At 37.3% G+C, this 17,099-nt stretch overlaps 3 protein-coding genes across 3 annotated transcripts; 1 reads left to right on the top strand and 2 right to left on the bottom strand.

Annotated features, from left to right (window-relative positions):
- Window positions 1–223: 223 nt before the first annotated feature.
- On the top strand, window positions 224–8,373 carry LOC107806324 (vacuole membrane protein KMS1). Its single transcript, XM_016630461.2, has 8 exons — window positions 224–425; window positions 1,988–2,196; window positions 3,469–3,556; window positions 4,363–4,656; window positions 5,400–5,557; window positions 6,356–6,472; window positions 7,101–7,277; window positions 7,945–8,373. The coding sequence occupies exons 1-8, from the start codon at window positions 362–364 to the stop codon at window positions 8,107–8,109; spliced, it is 1,272 nt and encodes a 423-aa protein (XP_016485947.2). The 5' UTR covers window positions 224–361; the 3' UTR covers window positions 8,110–8,373.
- Window positions 8,374–9,066: 693 nt separating this feature from the next.
- Window positions 9,067–10,833, bottom strand: LOC107806326 (F-box protein At1g55000-like). The gene is made up of 2 exons (XM_016630462.2): window positions 10,233–10,833; window positions 9,067–9,745 (listed from the first exon to the last, which is right to left on the bottom strand). Exons 1-2 carry the CDS (start codon window positions 10,689–10,691, stop codon window positions 9,371–9,373), a joined length of 834 nt encoding a protein of 277 aa, XP_016485948.1. The 5' UTR covers window positions 10,692–10,833; the 3' UTR covers window positions 9,067–9,370.
- A 606-nt stretch (window positions 10,834–11,439) lies between these two features.
- LOC107806323 (protein AUXIN RESPONSE 4) lies at window positions 11,440–16,226 on the bottom strand. The gene is made up of 2 exons (XM_016630460.2): window positions 14,688–16,226; window positions 11,440–12,015 (listed from the first exon to the last, which is right to left on the bottom strand). The coding sequence occupies exons 1-2, from the start codon at window positions 15,903–15,905 to the stop codon at window positions 11,791–11,793; spliced, it is 1,443 nt and encodes a 480-aa protein (XP_016485946.1). The 5' UTR covers window positions 15,906–16,226; the 3' UTR covers window positions 11,440–11,790.
- Window positions 16,227–17,099: the final 873 nt, after the last annotated feature.

The raw sequence follows: 17,099 nt of genomic DNA, 5'->3' as shown, positions 1-17,099 counted from the left end.
AAAATAGAAAACAATCTCACCATATCAAATCGGTTATTTCAAGAAATAAAAATTTTCATTATTCCGCACAATAAATTTAATAATATAATACAATTAATTTTAATTAAACAATCAAAACAAACATTTTAAATTACAGCGATTAACAACCATCCAAACAATATGCTATTCCGTCTCTTTTTCAGTTCCAAGAAGATATAAAAATATTCTCTTAATAAATCCCGTATATCGAGGCAGATTGATTTAGACTTCAACAGTTCAACGTCTCCCTTGCATATTGGAATTTCCCGTTATACCGTTGGTTTCTCGCCGTGGGTATTTTTCTCATTTTTTTGTTGGTCGACAGCAGTGTGTGTGCGTGAAAATGGGGTCCCTAGAGCAAGACCATGTTGTTGATCCTCAGCTTCACGTCGACAACTCTGCTTCTGGTCAGTTAAATCTCATATCTTTTTGTCAGGTTTTCTCCAAATATTTTAAAGGGCTTGAGGCCTGACGGTGTGCATATTTCTCTATCTTTTGTGGGGTTTTCTTTCAAAGTTTCTTTTTTTTTTTTGTTGGCTTGAGGGTGTGCATATTTCTCTATCTTTTCTGGGGATTTCCTTTCAAAGTTTCTGTTTTTATTTACCTTTATGTGGATTGAGGATCTGGTTTCTGCTTATTTCCTTTTGGGCGCATCCATAAAGTATTATTTGTTCTAAAGGCTGCTGTAGTTATTGATGTCGTTGAAGAGAGGTTGTTTTGTATATGTTAACAATGAAAGAAAGTAATTCGTTTGCTGCAAAATTATCTTAATGGGTCTTTAATGCATTACTTAGAGCTGCTGGTGCTGGGAATAGGCATAAAAGGAGAAGGGGTGATTGATAAACAAAAAGATGAAATTAGATGTTGTAGTTAATAATTGACTGGAAAATGAAAGACTATCAAGTGATTTGTATCTTTTGCCATTTTTGATTTTTAGTTAAATAGGCCAAAATGGGAAGTACAACCCTTGAGGATGGATGTTGTTTAGCAAAACTTCAGGTCACTGAAATGTGAAAATTAGTTTTGTTTTCTATTTGTGCCTAGCCAGTTATTTTAGTGCCCGCTGATTTTCGTTCGATATCATATAAAGACAATTCCTATTTGATATAGCTATTTGTGCAAGTAATTTACGGTTAAGAAGCAACTGTCTCTTGTACAGATCGTGTCTTAATCTACATTAACTTAGGATACAAACTGGTGTTTGGAAGGCAGAAATTTTAAGAGTTTAAAGTAAGTTGAAAAGTTAGTTTGATAAAGGAAACATCACATCAAGGTTCTAATTCTGAATAGTTTAATGAATTTAAAATTCTTCAAAGTTGCACATAAATTGAATGGTTGCAAATATTTTATGCCGTCCCACAAAGGAAATAGTGTTACATAACTTGGGATGGGTGGTTACTTGGTTTTATCAAAAGAAGGGGAAATTATGGATTTATGATGTCATAAGAGTATCTGAATTTTGAATATTGTCAAGCTGTGGTGTAAAAGGTAATAACTTACTCGTATTATTGTATTTTCTTTTCTTTTCTGGATTGGATGTATCAACTGTCTAGCCCTTGTGGCTTCTAGTTGAAATTTTAACTGATTCGTGGTGGCTTACTTATTTTATATTTCTGGAAATTGGTAAGCTTAATCTGGGGGTTGGGGTATGGATTAAACTTAGGAGGTTTTGATTTGGAAGTTTGACCAAAATGCCAACCCCTTCGGGTTAATTGAGTGATGTCTTGTGAGAAGTCCAACTTTGTTTGCCTGGTAGAATCAGTGAATCTATGCCGATTGTGCTACCAATAAATATGTAGACTACAACTTGTGAAGCCTATGTTGGCTCTCTTTAATCCTAGGCGTCTAGTGATTTGATAAAAGTTTATCTTGTGAAGGTTTTTGTAGTCTCTTGTTCATCCTGTATACAAAATACTAAGTTCTGAAATGGTGATTTTAACTTGGGAAGATGATTTATATATTCCATCAGGACTCCTTAACAAACATAATAGGGAGCTGGAGCATCTGAGTCTGACGAACCAGCCACTAAAGACAGTGAAATTCTTCGTTTTAGCTGTTCTAAAGTGTCTTCAAGAGTTCTCAGTTAACAGCATAGTCAAGTGCAGCTGTCTTGTGGTCATGCTGCTAGCAGCCGCAGGTGGGATTTTGTTTTTCAAAAGTGGCAGGGCCTATGAGGAGGTATGTTGTTTTGTTCTTGTGTTACAATGCATTTCTTCATAGTGGCAGTCTGGCAGATGCAATGTGACTTGAGGAACTTAAATAACACATTTCTAACATCCCATTAGTCTACCATGTTACATGTATACTAATAATCCGGGGCTCTTGGAATTTTTTTGTTTTTCCTTCTTGTTATCGTCTAAATTACTCGGACTCGGGTGTGGGTATCCGATACGGTTGCGGATCTAGAGGTCAGATCCTTCATGATCTAAATTTAAAGATTCGGGGGTTCGGATCCAGGTACGGATACAGGTGCGGGGATTCGGCTAAAAATAATTCAATTATTTAAAAATAGAGTTATAAAAATATGTCTAAATTATGAGACATTATGTGAAAAACGTACAAGGTATTCCGAGAAGGAGAAAATATTGAACAAAAGTAGAATTTTAGAAGGAGATAAAAGAAAAAGGACTGACATAGAAATTTATATATACAAGGTATTCCATTTTCTTCTATATCACCCTAGCTTTTGATTTGTTTTCAAAAATCATTGTATCTGTCCCAAATTTCTCTGTTGATTTTGGTCAAAGTACCCAAAATTGGTTGACCAGATCCGACACGGATCCCACACCCATACCCATACCCACGTCGTATCGATAGGGGTGCGGCACTGGAAGTGAAGAGTCCGAACAACTTAGGTTATCGTAGCAAGAGTTTGCTAAAGTTAGAGGATTTAGGGTATAGCTGACGTAAGGAGCATTATGTCATTTCTGCTGGGATGGGGAGTAGGGGTCGAGGAGGTGGCAAGTAATGAAGCATTTATGTTTCCGCTGTTTGGACCTAATGTACATTCTTAAGAATTATGGTATCTTTTGATGCTTGTTTGGAGATGATTTTTCTCCCATATAACATGCTTTCTCAAACTAAATCTACTTGGGCGAAACTAATCTTCATCCAGTATTTCACAAAGAAGCAATAAGAGCAATTTGAAATTGTTCCTTTTTCTTAAATGGACTTTTAAGTTATATCCTGGGCAGTCAATCTTTTCTACATCATTTTTCCTTCCAAATTTCACATCATAGCGGTAAGACCTTTGTTTATCATTAGTTAATAGCTACAGATATTCTTAGCCATTGATCTCTTAAAACTATGAAAACTTGAGAGTTACAATTCATACATTTTATTCCTGCATGGGTGGATTATCTTCCAATCGTCCTTGCTATCCTGTGTCACATGCATGCTCCTCTAACTTTTTACTCTTTTGTTTTGACTTTATGTTTGCTTTTCTTCAAGACACTGCAGCCGGTTCAGGAGCTTCTCAGCTATCTTCGGTTTGGACTCTGGTGGTTAGCTCTTGGCGTGGCTTCATCAATCGGGCTGGGTGAGTGGGCATTTGCTCTTGGCATGTCATTATAAAATTAAAATAACTCTGTTTGGTGTTTCTTATGACAAAAATGAAGTCTGTTCAGTGTTCTCTATCAAGTGAGTGATAGGCTGATAGCATTGTCTTTAAGTTGTAAGTATTTTCTTTGAGATAGTATTTGTGTTCCAACTTTTAGCAATGCACTACTATGGTATGATTGTCATCTATGCTCCTATTTTACCTTCCCTAATCAATCATGAGATCATCTCCAACAGGAACCGACTATTGTAGGTAATACGTGTTTTTCTCATTTTCTTTAATACAGCATTTTAGCTGAATCCCATTTGTGTTCTGTCCAAAGTACATGAAGACGGGACTTTGCAAAATAGTTGGCAACTGGACTTGACCATCTTTTCTTTGATCACATTGTCAAGCAGTTCCTGTTTCTTGAGCAAGCTTTTGAAGTTCATCGGTGTGTTAGTTTGTGTCAAGAGTATTTTTTAAAAATTATGTTTGGCGTGGAATAATGATCATTATATTAAAATAATTTTGAGCGAGCTGACTATTCTACACATACTATCATGCTTCTCACATGAGCTTTCTTTATTGGAGATCATAGTCGGACTTTTAAGTCATTTCAATTCTGGTTTCTTGACCTAATCTCTCAACAACTATATATTTTCCTTTATTGCTGATATGTGGAAGTCTTATTGTTTATAGAATTATCTGGAAGTGGTTTTGGTGGTAACTATAATTGCAGTTTATTTTACTCTTTCACTTATATTTTTGTCATTCCTCATCCTTGTCTCTCTTTGTTCTAAAAGGCTCTGGTCTGCACACTTTCGTCTTGTACTTGGGCCCTCATATTGCTCTACTCACAATAAAATCTGTGAGCTGCGGAAGGATTGACATAAAGGGTGCTCCATATGATACAATTCAGTTAAGAAGTGGTCCTTCATGGCTGGATAAGGATTGTTCTGAATTTGGTCCACCATTGTTTTCTTCCCGCGCACGGGTACCATTGACTAGTATACTGAATCAGGTTCAGTTGGAGGCTATATTGTGGGGTATTGGAACAGCTCTTGGAGAGCTTCCTCCTTATTTCATCTCTAGAGCTGGTAAGCAGCATTTCCAATGCGATTTCTTCTTGTACAGTGGTGCTTTACCTCGCATTTGAACTTCTGGAAACTTTTTTACTCCAAATAATTGTATTGCAGGATATTTTCTTAATCTCTGTAATCTTTTTCTTCATCTCTTCTTGGGACGACAAGTATCAATCTTTTTGGCAATCGTACTTTAATCCATTTATATTTATTTCCCTTCCGACTTCTAAAAAGCTGGCGAAAAAGCTCATAATGTCATTGTCAGGAGTCCTTGGGGCAGAGCACAGTTATGTCATGTGAGGGCCAGCTACCTCTCCTTCGTAATAAAGGAAAAAAAGAAAAAGAAAGAGAATTGGATTTTCCTCCTTGATCTTTTTAATTCTGTTGGAGATATTTTCTAGTCTGGCTAAGGGCCTGATGAAAATTTTACAACTGGTAGTTCTTTATACCTTCAGCTTGGAATACCTTTGGGAATGTTATTTCCGCAGAAGCTTTGAAGATAGTTTCCTATATTCCTTATCTAAGCCCACCTACCATCTTCCTTCTAGAGCAATAGAACTTCTTTCTTTCTTCAACTTCATGTGTATTTTTTCAGTTCTGTAATGTTTCGAGTTATCCACAACACTAATAATTTTGGATATATAGTTCCAATTATAATCTTGCACAGCACCGCTTTACAGTAATGCATTAGTGGCAGAGTGGCCGGAGTCACCGGATTAATGTGGTACTGATGTTTCCCGTGCTCTTGAAAATTGCAGCTCGTATCTCTGGTAGCGAAGGGGAACTTATGGAAGATTTGGATTCTGGTTCAAAAGAAGATAGTGGAATTATCAGCAACCACTTAAAACAGATAAAACAGTGGCTTCTTTCTAACAGACAGTATTTGAATTTCTTCACAATTCTGGTTCTTGCTTCGGTAAATCCTATCTCACTATTCACGTTTTGCTGGGACCTTATTTTGTCCCTCCAACAGAGTTTCTTCAAATTACGTCTATTAACCCCTCCTTTTGACCTCTGTATTGCTTTATTTTTCAATCCTCATTAAGGTTTTTAAACATAACTTATGCTAGAAGAAGTTCACTAACCCCCTTCCCCCTAGACAGAGAAAGAGGAGAGAAGAAAGTACCTTTTACTGCTTGACTGCTTCCTCATTTTTTATCATTTGATAAATAATGAAATGTCTTCGTTTACAGTCTCTCCCTGGGTTGCTGCTATATTCTTAAAATTTCATCATAAAATAAGTATGAACAATTAGTCTTGATATATTTTGTTTTCTTCATTTTTCTGATGTTTCTTTTTTTCTCATTTCTGGAAACAAGGGCACTTCTGTGCACAATTAGATGCCCCACTTTGTGGCTGTGAAGTTAATTTTCTAGAATCTTATTTTATTCCAGATCTCAATAGTTAGTTTGATCATTTAATTACTTGCAATTATCATTATCGATTTAGCATGTTTTAGTTCCTCTCCCCTTCCCCTCCCCCCACCCAAAAGATCTGGAGACTCGTCTGTACCATATATCTCGCAAAGAAAAGGTGGGGTTGGGGTGGGGATACAATCTGTTCTCGTCTTTTCTAACATTTGTGGGGTTACACATTTGTGTTCTTGTCCTTTACAACGTATATGTCTTTTTATGAATGATGCGTTTGTTGCTGCCGATCCATTTTTATGTTTGTTTTGATAGCCTATTTAGTGCTCTCTTTGTTTCCTGTGAAGGTGCCAAATCCTCTGTTTGACCTTGCTGGTATCATGTGTGGCCAATTTGGTATTCCATTTTGGAAATTCTTTATAGCAACACTGATCGGGAAGGCAATTATTAAGACTCACATACAGGTCTGCATCTACCAAATGTTATCATTTGTTGTTAAGCTCCCAATGCTTCTCTAGTTATAAGTATTTGAATGCTTGCCAAATATGTTTGCAAACTTCATTTAAAAGAGATTATATCATGTATTTTTGCTGAGTCTTAAGGTATAAGACAGGTGGAAATACCGTTACCGGGCTCTCCAGCTCCTGCTTTCTTCTCCCTCATGTTTTCTTCTATCCTCACTTCCCCCCACCAGTGTTCTGCCCAGTCTGCTCCATCAGTCCGTCCTTATTCCCCCTTTTCATGACTATGGACCATCAATTACTGCACAATCGCCTGTGATTAAATTCCGATTGCCAAGATTTGATGAAAACTGTAAAAATACCCTGTTTTACAAACTAACATTGCCACCCTCAGTATACTAATCACTATTATGCGCTGTCAATTAGATTAATTTGGACAAACTTTATCTATGATCATTTGTATGGATTATAAGTGTGCGTTTTGGAGCATTTTTAAACTGATTACTCTTCACTTTTGGTCAAGAGCCGAAAAAATATGATGTCAAAGAACAGAAAACAAACAGGTAGCTAGCTTCATATCGCAACTGACATATTAAAGTTTGGTTGTTAATTTGTGAAAGTTACTTTGCAGACAGCATTTATCATCTCACTTTGCAATAATCAACTGTTGGACTTGATAGAAAATCAATTAGTTCGGGTGCTTGGTCTCATCCCTGGAGTTGCTTCGCTTCTGCCAAACATCATTTCCAAACTACATATTGCTAGAGAGAAGTACATGGCAGTGTCCCCTCCAGTGTCTAACGTAAAGGTAATACACTGAGTCATCAGAAAATTAATGTTGAGGTAATGCTGTCGTTACTGCTTCATGCATGTTTTCCTATGCTAAAGGTAACTTTCTCCTTCCACCTTCTGAGCTGGAATATATCTTGAACTTTACTGTTGCTTTATAGGTGTAAGAAGGTTTGGTTCAAAGAAAGTTAGTTGTCATCTAGTTGGTATGCATAAAAATATAGCCCAAGTCAACTTATCAGAAAAAGAAAAGCCAAGCCTTACATACTATTTTTATGCTGACAAGAGTTGTATCATCTGAAAAGGGAAAAAAGGTGTATTACCATATGAGATCCTCTTCAACTAAGTTTATGAGAAAAAACTTTGACTAAAATTAACCTACTAATTTGGCATAGAATATCTGCTTAACATGCAACCACCATAATCAGAGTCTGTATTCACACCCATAGCTTGTCCCTGAAGATCTCCTTGGCTAGTTATCTATACCACAAATATGACCTCGTATGGTAGAGTTATTAGATCCTAGTTAACCTGCTTGTCCCTTGACTCGTCAATCTCATTCGTGTCTGGATGGCCTCTTTTACACGAGGATGTCAACTTTTATTTGTTGAACAAATATGCAGTTTAAGTTCTTATGCATACATACAAAACACAATCATGAACTAAAAACCTATGTTATACTGCAGGCAAAAAAGTGGGATTTATCGCCTGGTTCCATATGGAACACTGTTGTGTGGCTCATGCTCCTGAACTTCTCAGCCAAGATTGTAAATACAACAGCCAAGAGCTATCTCAGAGAGCAGCAGGAAAAAGAGCTGGCCGCACTTGAAAATAATCGTACCAGGGGATAACAGATTCATAGAAGTCCAGCATGTGCAAGGCTCCAATTTAGATGCTGGTAGTTGATTGAAAAAATGATCCTTTTATTTGCTGGTAATAGATTGTGGAGTACGTTTTTGAAGTTCCATAATCTGATTTCTTGTATTGGAAATTCAGCGCACATCAGAGGGAGAGGCTTCTTTTTATGTCCTCTCGCCTACTTCATGTATACACCACGAATAGATTGTTCTTGAAACCATAATTCAAAGAAGGAAGTATTCAGATTGGAGGAGTCATCTTATGATTTTTTATTTTTTGATGTGTTCCTAACCGACGCGTGCTGTTACCATTAAACGAAATCTCAAATGGTATATTGTTCCATTCGATCTTTTAGGTCCTGACTTTACCTCGATGGGTAGGCCACCACGCCCTTAAAGTCTATACACGATAGATAGACTCCTAGAACCATAACATATTTGCTTACTTGAACATAATTTTTTTCCACGAAAAGAAAGGAAATGGTTCATTCCACAAAATAAAAAGCTCTTTTGACTGAGATACAAATAGAAATATATATTGCTTGTTTTTCTCTCTTTTATTTAATCCTCTCTAGGGATCAATTTTCTAGGTGGATAGACAATGCTGTTTCGGTGCTCCTGAGATAATCCGAGAAGCAATCTTATGTTTTGCATTGCTCCAACTATATGGTGCACAAAAATGAGCATTACTTGCAAGTTTGTGTAGTCTAAATGAAACCAAATGAGAATAAGGCGAAGGGCAATTTCATACTGGCCTTTGTCCTGTTTCAAGAATCTATTGGTTTCAATGTTGCAGAAAATGTTAGCTCATATAGCAGAAATGAAGAGATCACCCATGGCACTGCAATGTCTCGTCCAGTTTCTGTAGCAAAAGATTTAACCGAGCAAAAGGGGCTGCTGCTCCACAATTCTTTGACAAGTTAGCTGATGTAGCAGTAAGCCCAGCTGAAGTTACGGATAATACAAGTTTCCATTCATTTAGGCGTAAATTTTACAAGAATGTGGATGGAATTCAACACTTATACAGAGCAACAAACCACCGAAATGTATCTGACTACATAGAATTACATACAACGTGAATAAACTTGTTGATGTTTTGCTGGCAGTAACAGCAATTCTAATAGATGGAATTCATCTCCTCCAATCACTCCGACGAAGGATCATTATTCCTTTGTAGAACCGAATGCAACTCAGGGACGCATTACTTCTCCATTCACACATCTTTACCAGGATCAACCATTTTGACATGTACAAGTTAAGTGAACCCTACCTCCCTCTCCCACCTCAGATCCTCAGAGAATTGTGTGAAAGCAGATCGAGGGTCACCATCTGATACAGCAAAGTAATATTGAGCAGTTTCACCATCAACTTGCATGCTTCTCCTAAGGGAGTCAATCACCTTTTTCTTGCTCCTCTCTGATGTCAATCTATTTAACATTGTAGTGAGCTTTGGATCAGGGCCACCTTCAAGATACAAAACTGCCACTTCCCTTTTTGCATATATATCCAGCTCTATATAGCAAGTGCCATTGATGAGGCAGTCTGGATTGCTAATAGGAATGAGTAACCTGTCCCTCGAGTATATACCATGGTCACTCAGCATATTGTTCAAGCGTTTTATACCCATGACCTGTCAATTAAAGGAAATTATTAACCAAGTAGAAACCCACATCATTTACAAGCGCAAATAATTAGTTTAAAAGAATAAGAACAAGTTATGGCTTATCCATTTATAATTGTAATAACATATGAAATGAAGGTCTCTCATAATTATTCACAAAGCTTGATTATGATTTTCACCCATACAAGGTCTCTCATCACACACAAAACAATTTTCACCCATACACCTTGTAAACACAAACACTCCAGCACTAAAAAAAGTTTATGATTTTATTCTCTTTCTGTTAATTCTTTCACCAGTTTTTCAACATTTTTATCATTCACCTTAGACTTAGACATCAAAATATGACCTTGAATTAAGGACAAAAAACAAAAATGACTCTAAAATGAAAAAAATATATATACATACATACAGAAAATACACAAAGAGATATATACATACAGAAAATACACAAAGAGATATATACATACAGAAAATACACAAAGAGAGAGTATACATGGACGGAGTACTTGACGGCGAGACTAGCAACGTTATCACCACGGACGATGCGATGAGAAATGGCGAATTTGGAGAGGCTATTATCCCTCCAGAAGCTACCGGAGGTAGGATCCCCAATGACGTCCTTGATCTTCCAAGGAACCTTAAATGCCTTAGTCTGCATTTCACGATCGGAGGCTACCAAGTTCCAGATCCTACACACACACGCCGCACGCGCCAAATCTGGGAGAGCGAGTTTCTCGAGGATGGCGCGTAGAGTGTCGTGGCATATCAAGGCCGAAAAATTGGAATTCATCGGAGATATCACAGTGTCTCCGCCGTTGACGACGGAGGTTGAGGAGGAGGACGGCGGAATTTGATCGGAGTTTTGAATGTCGGAAGGGTTCAGTGGCTGGAGAAGCTGTTCGTCATCATCACAGCAACATCCCATGGTCAGATAATGGTGTTTGTGCCGCATACCGCGTATTTGGATAAGGTGTGGACTAACTTGCACCGCCGATGGATTTTAGCGGAGTTGATAAAAGGCGAAATTTATGTATTGGAAAAGGTACAAGTGGGGATTAGATTTTTTCAAAATACAGATATCAAGTCGCTTAACCTGAAATGTGAATTGTATGTGCTACTTATATATTACACGTGATGCTATTGCTGGATATATTTTTTAGAAAAAAAAAAACTAATAATATGACTAATAAAGTCTAGTACGTAGCTTGATTTGTCAAGAGTATATAATTCCTAGACAATATTTTCAAAAGAAGAAATTACAGCAGAAAGAGGTAGATCATAGATCATTAAACTGTCAAAAACTTGAAAGTTACCTCCATATTTGACTAGATCGTGATCGTCCCCCTACTACTAATTTCACGGGATACATGTTACATTCCACCGGCAATATGTATCAAATAACTCTATCTACTAAGGCTTTGATAAATAAAAAAAAATCACCTAGATAACTCTATCCACCAAAGTTTTGATAGAAAAAAAGAAATCACCTAATGTTTTGTACCGAGACTTAAATTCTCAACCGGCTTCCCTTGAGTGCATTTCCCATCTTGTTGAATACAAAATTTGATTATTATAAAGTCTCAACTCCTTTTCTTCTACCACACAGGTGCATGTGTGTTACTCGGTCACAAATAATGAGGGAGGAGGAGCCAGTAAGGGAAAGACATAAAGTTTGAGTTCCGCTTTGATGCTTTGGATGGACGGTTGAAAGCAGAAACTGGATACAGTGGTTAAGCACACAAGTATGCATATTACAAAGAGATTAAACGTATTTGAAGGATTTAGGGTGTAGCAGCCAAGCATCAGTCTGACTACACCTCAGACTACATTACAAACTCTCAACTTGATCGGATGCATAATACAACACTTGTACAATAACAAAAATTAGACAGCAGAAAAGCTCTGAGCAGGTACCACTATGAAACTGCAGCTAGAGGCGGGAAAAAAGAAGAGGAGGAATAATGGTATGATATATGAATCTATTCTAGTCTTAAAACTTGGAAAGCAATCAAAGAGTGCATTTTATGGAGAGCAAATCACATGGCCCACCCCTAACCAAGCCCATATGCATCCATATATCCAGCATGAGCATGTCCATGGCTATGACCATGCTCGTGGCCATGGCCATGATGGTGGTGTTGATCACCACTCTGCGCTTCATCAAACATCTTCTGGATATGTTCAGGTACAGGTTCTTCCTCAGTTTGTCTCACAGACTTCGGCAAGGAGGAGACAAACTGGTAGATACTTTCAGCTATCTCCTCAGAATTATGCTCCTAAAAATCAGCAAAAAGGTGTTTAGATCATCTTTGAGCAACATATATAATTAAGCTATTAGTAGTTCTGTTGTCAAAAAGAAATTAACCCTATAACATCTGTATAGTTCAAACTTTAAAGGAAAAAATGGCAAAACTTTGGTATCAACAGGCATGCATATGAATCAAGTAAAGACAAGTTTCTGAAAATTATTCGAGTTCCTTTGCATGAACAAACATGCAGAGCATCCCCTTCACAGGCTCACAGCACAGCACACAGCTGATGCCATATCCATGCTCCTTTACACATCAGTGTAGCGGTATAGGTAAACTACTATACCAACAGACAAGGCTATACTTTTATAACCAGATCAGGTAGAAACAAGAAAAGAGCATCATGATCATTACCCTAAAGTGCATCAGTCACTGACAACGTGTATTTAAATTGCACGCATCTGAAAATGGTTGGTATCCAAAGACTTGGACTAGAGAGGAGAGAGTTGAACTCTTCAAACATTTTTGGTCCAAGACCAAGAAGCATTTAGTTGAAAAGTTTAAAGCTCGGCCTTCACAAGTTATCAGACAGACACTACGTGTGAAGAGGCTTTGTTAAATTCATAAAGAAAATCTGGCTGCCTTTCATGTACAGTTCCGAGTACTCGTGAATTGATCTGCAAATGAGACTAATCTGCTAAAAGACGGAATTGCTTATTTTCTCTTTTATTTTTTGTCAATAAGCTATGTCGTAGATTACAACTGGAATGTGCTAAGCAAGTGTGACTGGAATTTATCCGTGAGAAAGCAGCCAAGCAGGCCAAATTATGAAATGGAGCTCATAAAGTGACAAAAAGCTTCATGAGGCTCTAGTTAAGGGCATGATTTGAGGATTATTATGAAGAAGTTGCCTTAAGATGAATTCCAGATAGAAAATGAATTAGTAAGCAGAAAGATGTACCAAATTGTGATGATTATGGTCCTGTATGGATATTATTGATGATACCAGGCGTAATTATACAAATAAACACATAGGTAATAACCTTATCACCAAACATAAGGTTATGCAAAAAACACATTTAAGGTGGCAATGGCGTAGGTGGTTGTGGTAATGAGGTGGATGGGGGAGAAAGAAGGATAAGGGAGAGAGTGTAATATCACAGCCAATTCCCACCCCCATATCAGCGGGACTGGATGATGTAGTCTCCACATCGGCAGCCATTAATAAAAAAATAGAAATGTCACTTTAAATACCAATAGTGCAGTCACTAAGAGAAGCTTAACGGACTAAGGAACTCATTTTTAAAGCTATCAGGTAATAGCCCCTCTCGGCTTGAGTAATAATAATTTCACTTATTTCATTTATTTATTTATTAAGTATACTAACTTCACTTACTACATATTAAGCAAATGAGTGAATGAAGAAAAGATTTGATCATTACAGCACGAGTAACATCGCCATACACGATGCTATGGTCAAATAATAACTTCACTTATTCCATTCATTTATTTATGTTTTAATAAGTACTTATTTATAACTTGTATGGGGGGGGGGGGGGTTCCATCAAATCAATAAATTGTTATCTTCGAAAAGTAAAAAGACTAACTTCACTAGTGATGAACAATTCTGCAAATAAATGGATGAATAACAACAACAACCCAGTATAATCCCACTAGTGGGGTCTGGGGAGGGTAGTGTGTACGCAGACCTTACCCCTACCCTGGGGTAGAGAGGTTGTTTCCAATAGACCCTCGACATCCTTCCCTCCAAGAACTCCCACCTTGCTCTTGGGGTGACTCGAACTCACAACCTCTTGGTTGGAAGTGGAGGGCGCTTACCATCATAACAGATTTGGTAATTATCACATGAATAGAATCATGATATTAACTAAGGATGTTATTGCCAAACACTTCTCCAGAATCAAGGAGTATTCAGCTAGAGCCTAGAAGTCATAAGCCCCTGTGTTTAACTTATAATGCTATTCGACGAGGGGAAATGCAGCACAGGGCCATCCAGCTAGCAATTTGGGTATTCTTTTTTCTTTCTCATAATTTAATAATTTCATAAACAAGCATCAAGTAGGTGTAAAAAAGTATCCACTGTTGCATGTATGACTCAATCCGAGTCATCCACAATCGTCTATCAAGTTTGTCCAGCTTCTTTCATCACAACATGGTATTTTAATCCTTACTCTAAAAATAAAAGTGAAACAAGAGATACTTTTTAGTGCTTTCTATATCTGCTTGAGCTATTTGGTCTCAAGACACATATTTCAAGTGAAAATATTAGGAGAATCTTCTTCTAGATTTAGACACATATTTCAAGTGAAAATATTAGGAGAATTTTCTTCTAGATTTTGTGTCAAGAAAAATTAAAGTAACTGATCTTCAACCAGCCTTAAATTGTTTGGCATTGTTATTCGACTGCTTTATGCTTTCACAGCAGAATTTTCAAGATAAAGACTAATCATGTTAGCATATAAATAAGAATAAACTATCATACATGCCTACACTTCCACGTCTAGGGGAGCCTCATTCGGGCATCTTCACCAAAAACTATGACCTTCACAATTCCACTCTATACGTCAAGCAGATCGAAACACACATCTCTTTGATACTCGCCCTAAACTCATTCAAATTTATAGGAATTAACATTTTCAGACAAAATTAAAATGAATACTCATGTTCTTTATCCTCACCTGGGGCCACCTCCCACCAGAATGAGTGACAAATTTAGCCTGTGGGATTGCATCAGCAACTTGACGTCCCTCCTCGGTCCACTGTTTGGACAAGGCATCAGACCAAATTACTTGCATTGGTAGACCTTTCACTCCATCTAAAGCAGCCCATTCATTCAAATCAAAGCTACAATTTAGGCTCTTCCCCATCCCAACAACAGCTCTTCTTCCATCCCTTCCCTTCAAAAGAATCCTATGACCCTCAGCCTCCAAGTCACCAACCGACTTCGAACAGCACGTTCCAAGTAATCTCCTAAAAGCAAATCCAAATCCCAAAACAACATCCCTCACAACTGGCATTTCCAACACCCACAATGGCAATGCTGTTCCACTCGTCGCACTATCTAGAACCACCACACTTCTAAGCAATCCTCGATTCTCCCAAACCCAATTAGCACTCAAACCCAATGCAGAATCATGCAAAATCAAATCCACAGGTGACAGTCCCATTGAATCAATCACTTGGCCTAACACTTTCCCCATCTCTTCAGGTCCCAAATCAATGGCCTTAACAACATTTCTTTTTGAAACCCTGACTTTATTTTCCTCATAGTTCACATATCCCTGCTCAACAAGCTGATCAAACCCCCAAAATATACCCTTTTCTTGAATTTCATTATACATATCCCTAAACCTCTCTAAAACCCCACCACCACCCACACTCTCTTCCTCCACAACTATCGTCTTATCCGAAAACCCAGAACCAGGGAGATCAATAGCAACAGCATGAACACCTCGAACCCCCAAAAAGTTGACAACTTTTTGAAATGCAAAAGAACTACATCCTAGTCCATGTACAATAAGTACATGATCAGAAGACTTTGAGGGTCCTTCTTGGATAGTAAAGACTTCAACTTGGGGCTGGTTAGGGGTGATTTGAACTTTAATATTTTGCCCTTTAGAGTAGTGTTGGCGTAGGTTAGGAGGCAAGCTAAGGAACCATGTTTTAAGGTCTTGTGGGTAAAGAGAAGTGAGGGTCATGAATATGAGGGTTATAAGAGAGACTGAAATGGTGAAATAGAACCAGAAATGAAGTGGGTTTGTTGTTGCATTTGTTGTTTTTGTGGGTTTAGTGGCATTTTGGGAGGTGGATTGTGGAGGTTTTGACTTGGGTTTTTTAAGGGGTTTTTGGTTCTTCTGTGGAGTTGGTGAGTCTGGTTCTTCAGTTATGATTGCCATTGTTGATGAGTAGAACTGAGAGGTAGCAGCATGAAGGAGTGGAATCCGAGATTTGCAATGGAGAAGAACAATAGGTGCGACGAAAAGTAAAGGGGGTGGTGTGATCTGTGTAAAGCAGCTTTTGTGTTTTCAAAGGTGCAAATCTGGTGAAGAATAATGGAGAGTACACACTTTAAAAGAGAAATTGGGTATCATCATTGCAATTTGGTTTCTAATTTCAGAAGGGAAAAAAAGGATGATAAATACTTTCACTTCACTAGTACTCGCTCTATATCCTAAAATGTTTCGTACTTTTCACTTCCCACGTCTCTAGAGTGAGTCCGAAACCATTTTGGACTCAACAGATCAAAATAGGTTAAAAAAAAAAAAAAAAAAGACCGTAAACACTGTGCTCTACCTTAACGATACATTTATCCGTTAAAATATAACGCAGTATTTAATCGCATTTTGTTTGAACTAAAATAGGCGAAAAGATATAGCGCCCACATATACCGTACTATAGTATAGGGCGGTATATATGGGCATTATACCTATATAAAAAAGCATGCTCTTCTCCTTCCCCACCAGACGAACCAGTAACCCCTCTCATTCCCCATTACAGCGGTCTCTCCAAATTTTTAAAGAAAAAAAGCTCGGTTGGAGCCCATCGATTCCACAAAAAGTATAGATTTTCGGTATTGTAGCAAACTAACATCGTATCTAAGCCGTTATCGTGTAGTGGGTTGCTTGTTTCGGCTCCAAATCATCAAATCTTCAACTTTTAAAAAAATTAAAATCGAGGTATTACAACTTATTTTTTTGTTAAAACTCATGTATAAAAAATGCTTATTTGTTATTTTTTATCCGGATTATATTATTAGTGTGCTAAACAAATGAGTAAAATAGAGAAATTGTTATTTTATGAATAATTAATGTTTGTAGTTTTTATAAAAAATATTTATTAATTAATTTTTACTGTGGTATATGTATTTTCGTGATTGTTTTGTGATTAAATTAATTTGTTATTTTTTATCCGGATTATATTTTTATGTGCTAAAAGATTAGTAAAATAGATAAATTATTATTTTAGGAGTAATTAATCTTATTTAGATGTTATTGTTGTACATATATTAATATGTGACTTTAATGTTGTTTAGTTCCCTGTAGTGTTATGTTGTGCCCGTAATTTTAATGTAGTGCCCGTATTTGTAATGT

Source organism: Nicotiana tabacum, chromosome 19 (assembly GCF_000715075.1).
Source record: "Nicotiana tabacum cultivar K326 chromosome 19, ASM71507v2, whole genome shotgun sequence".
In the NCBI taxonomy this organism is placed as follows: domain Eukaryota; kingdom Viridiplantae; phylum Streptophyta; class Magnoliopsida; order Solanales; family Solanaceae; genus Nicotiana; species Nicotiana tabacum.
The sequence above is the reverse complement of the archived record's forward strand: the minus strand, read 5'-3'. Positions and strand labels throughout refer to the sequence as shown.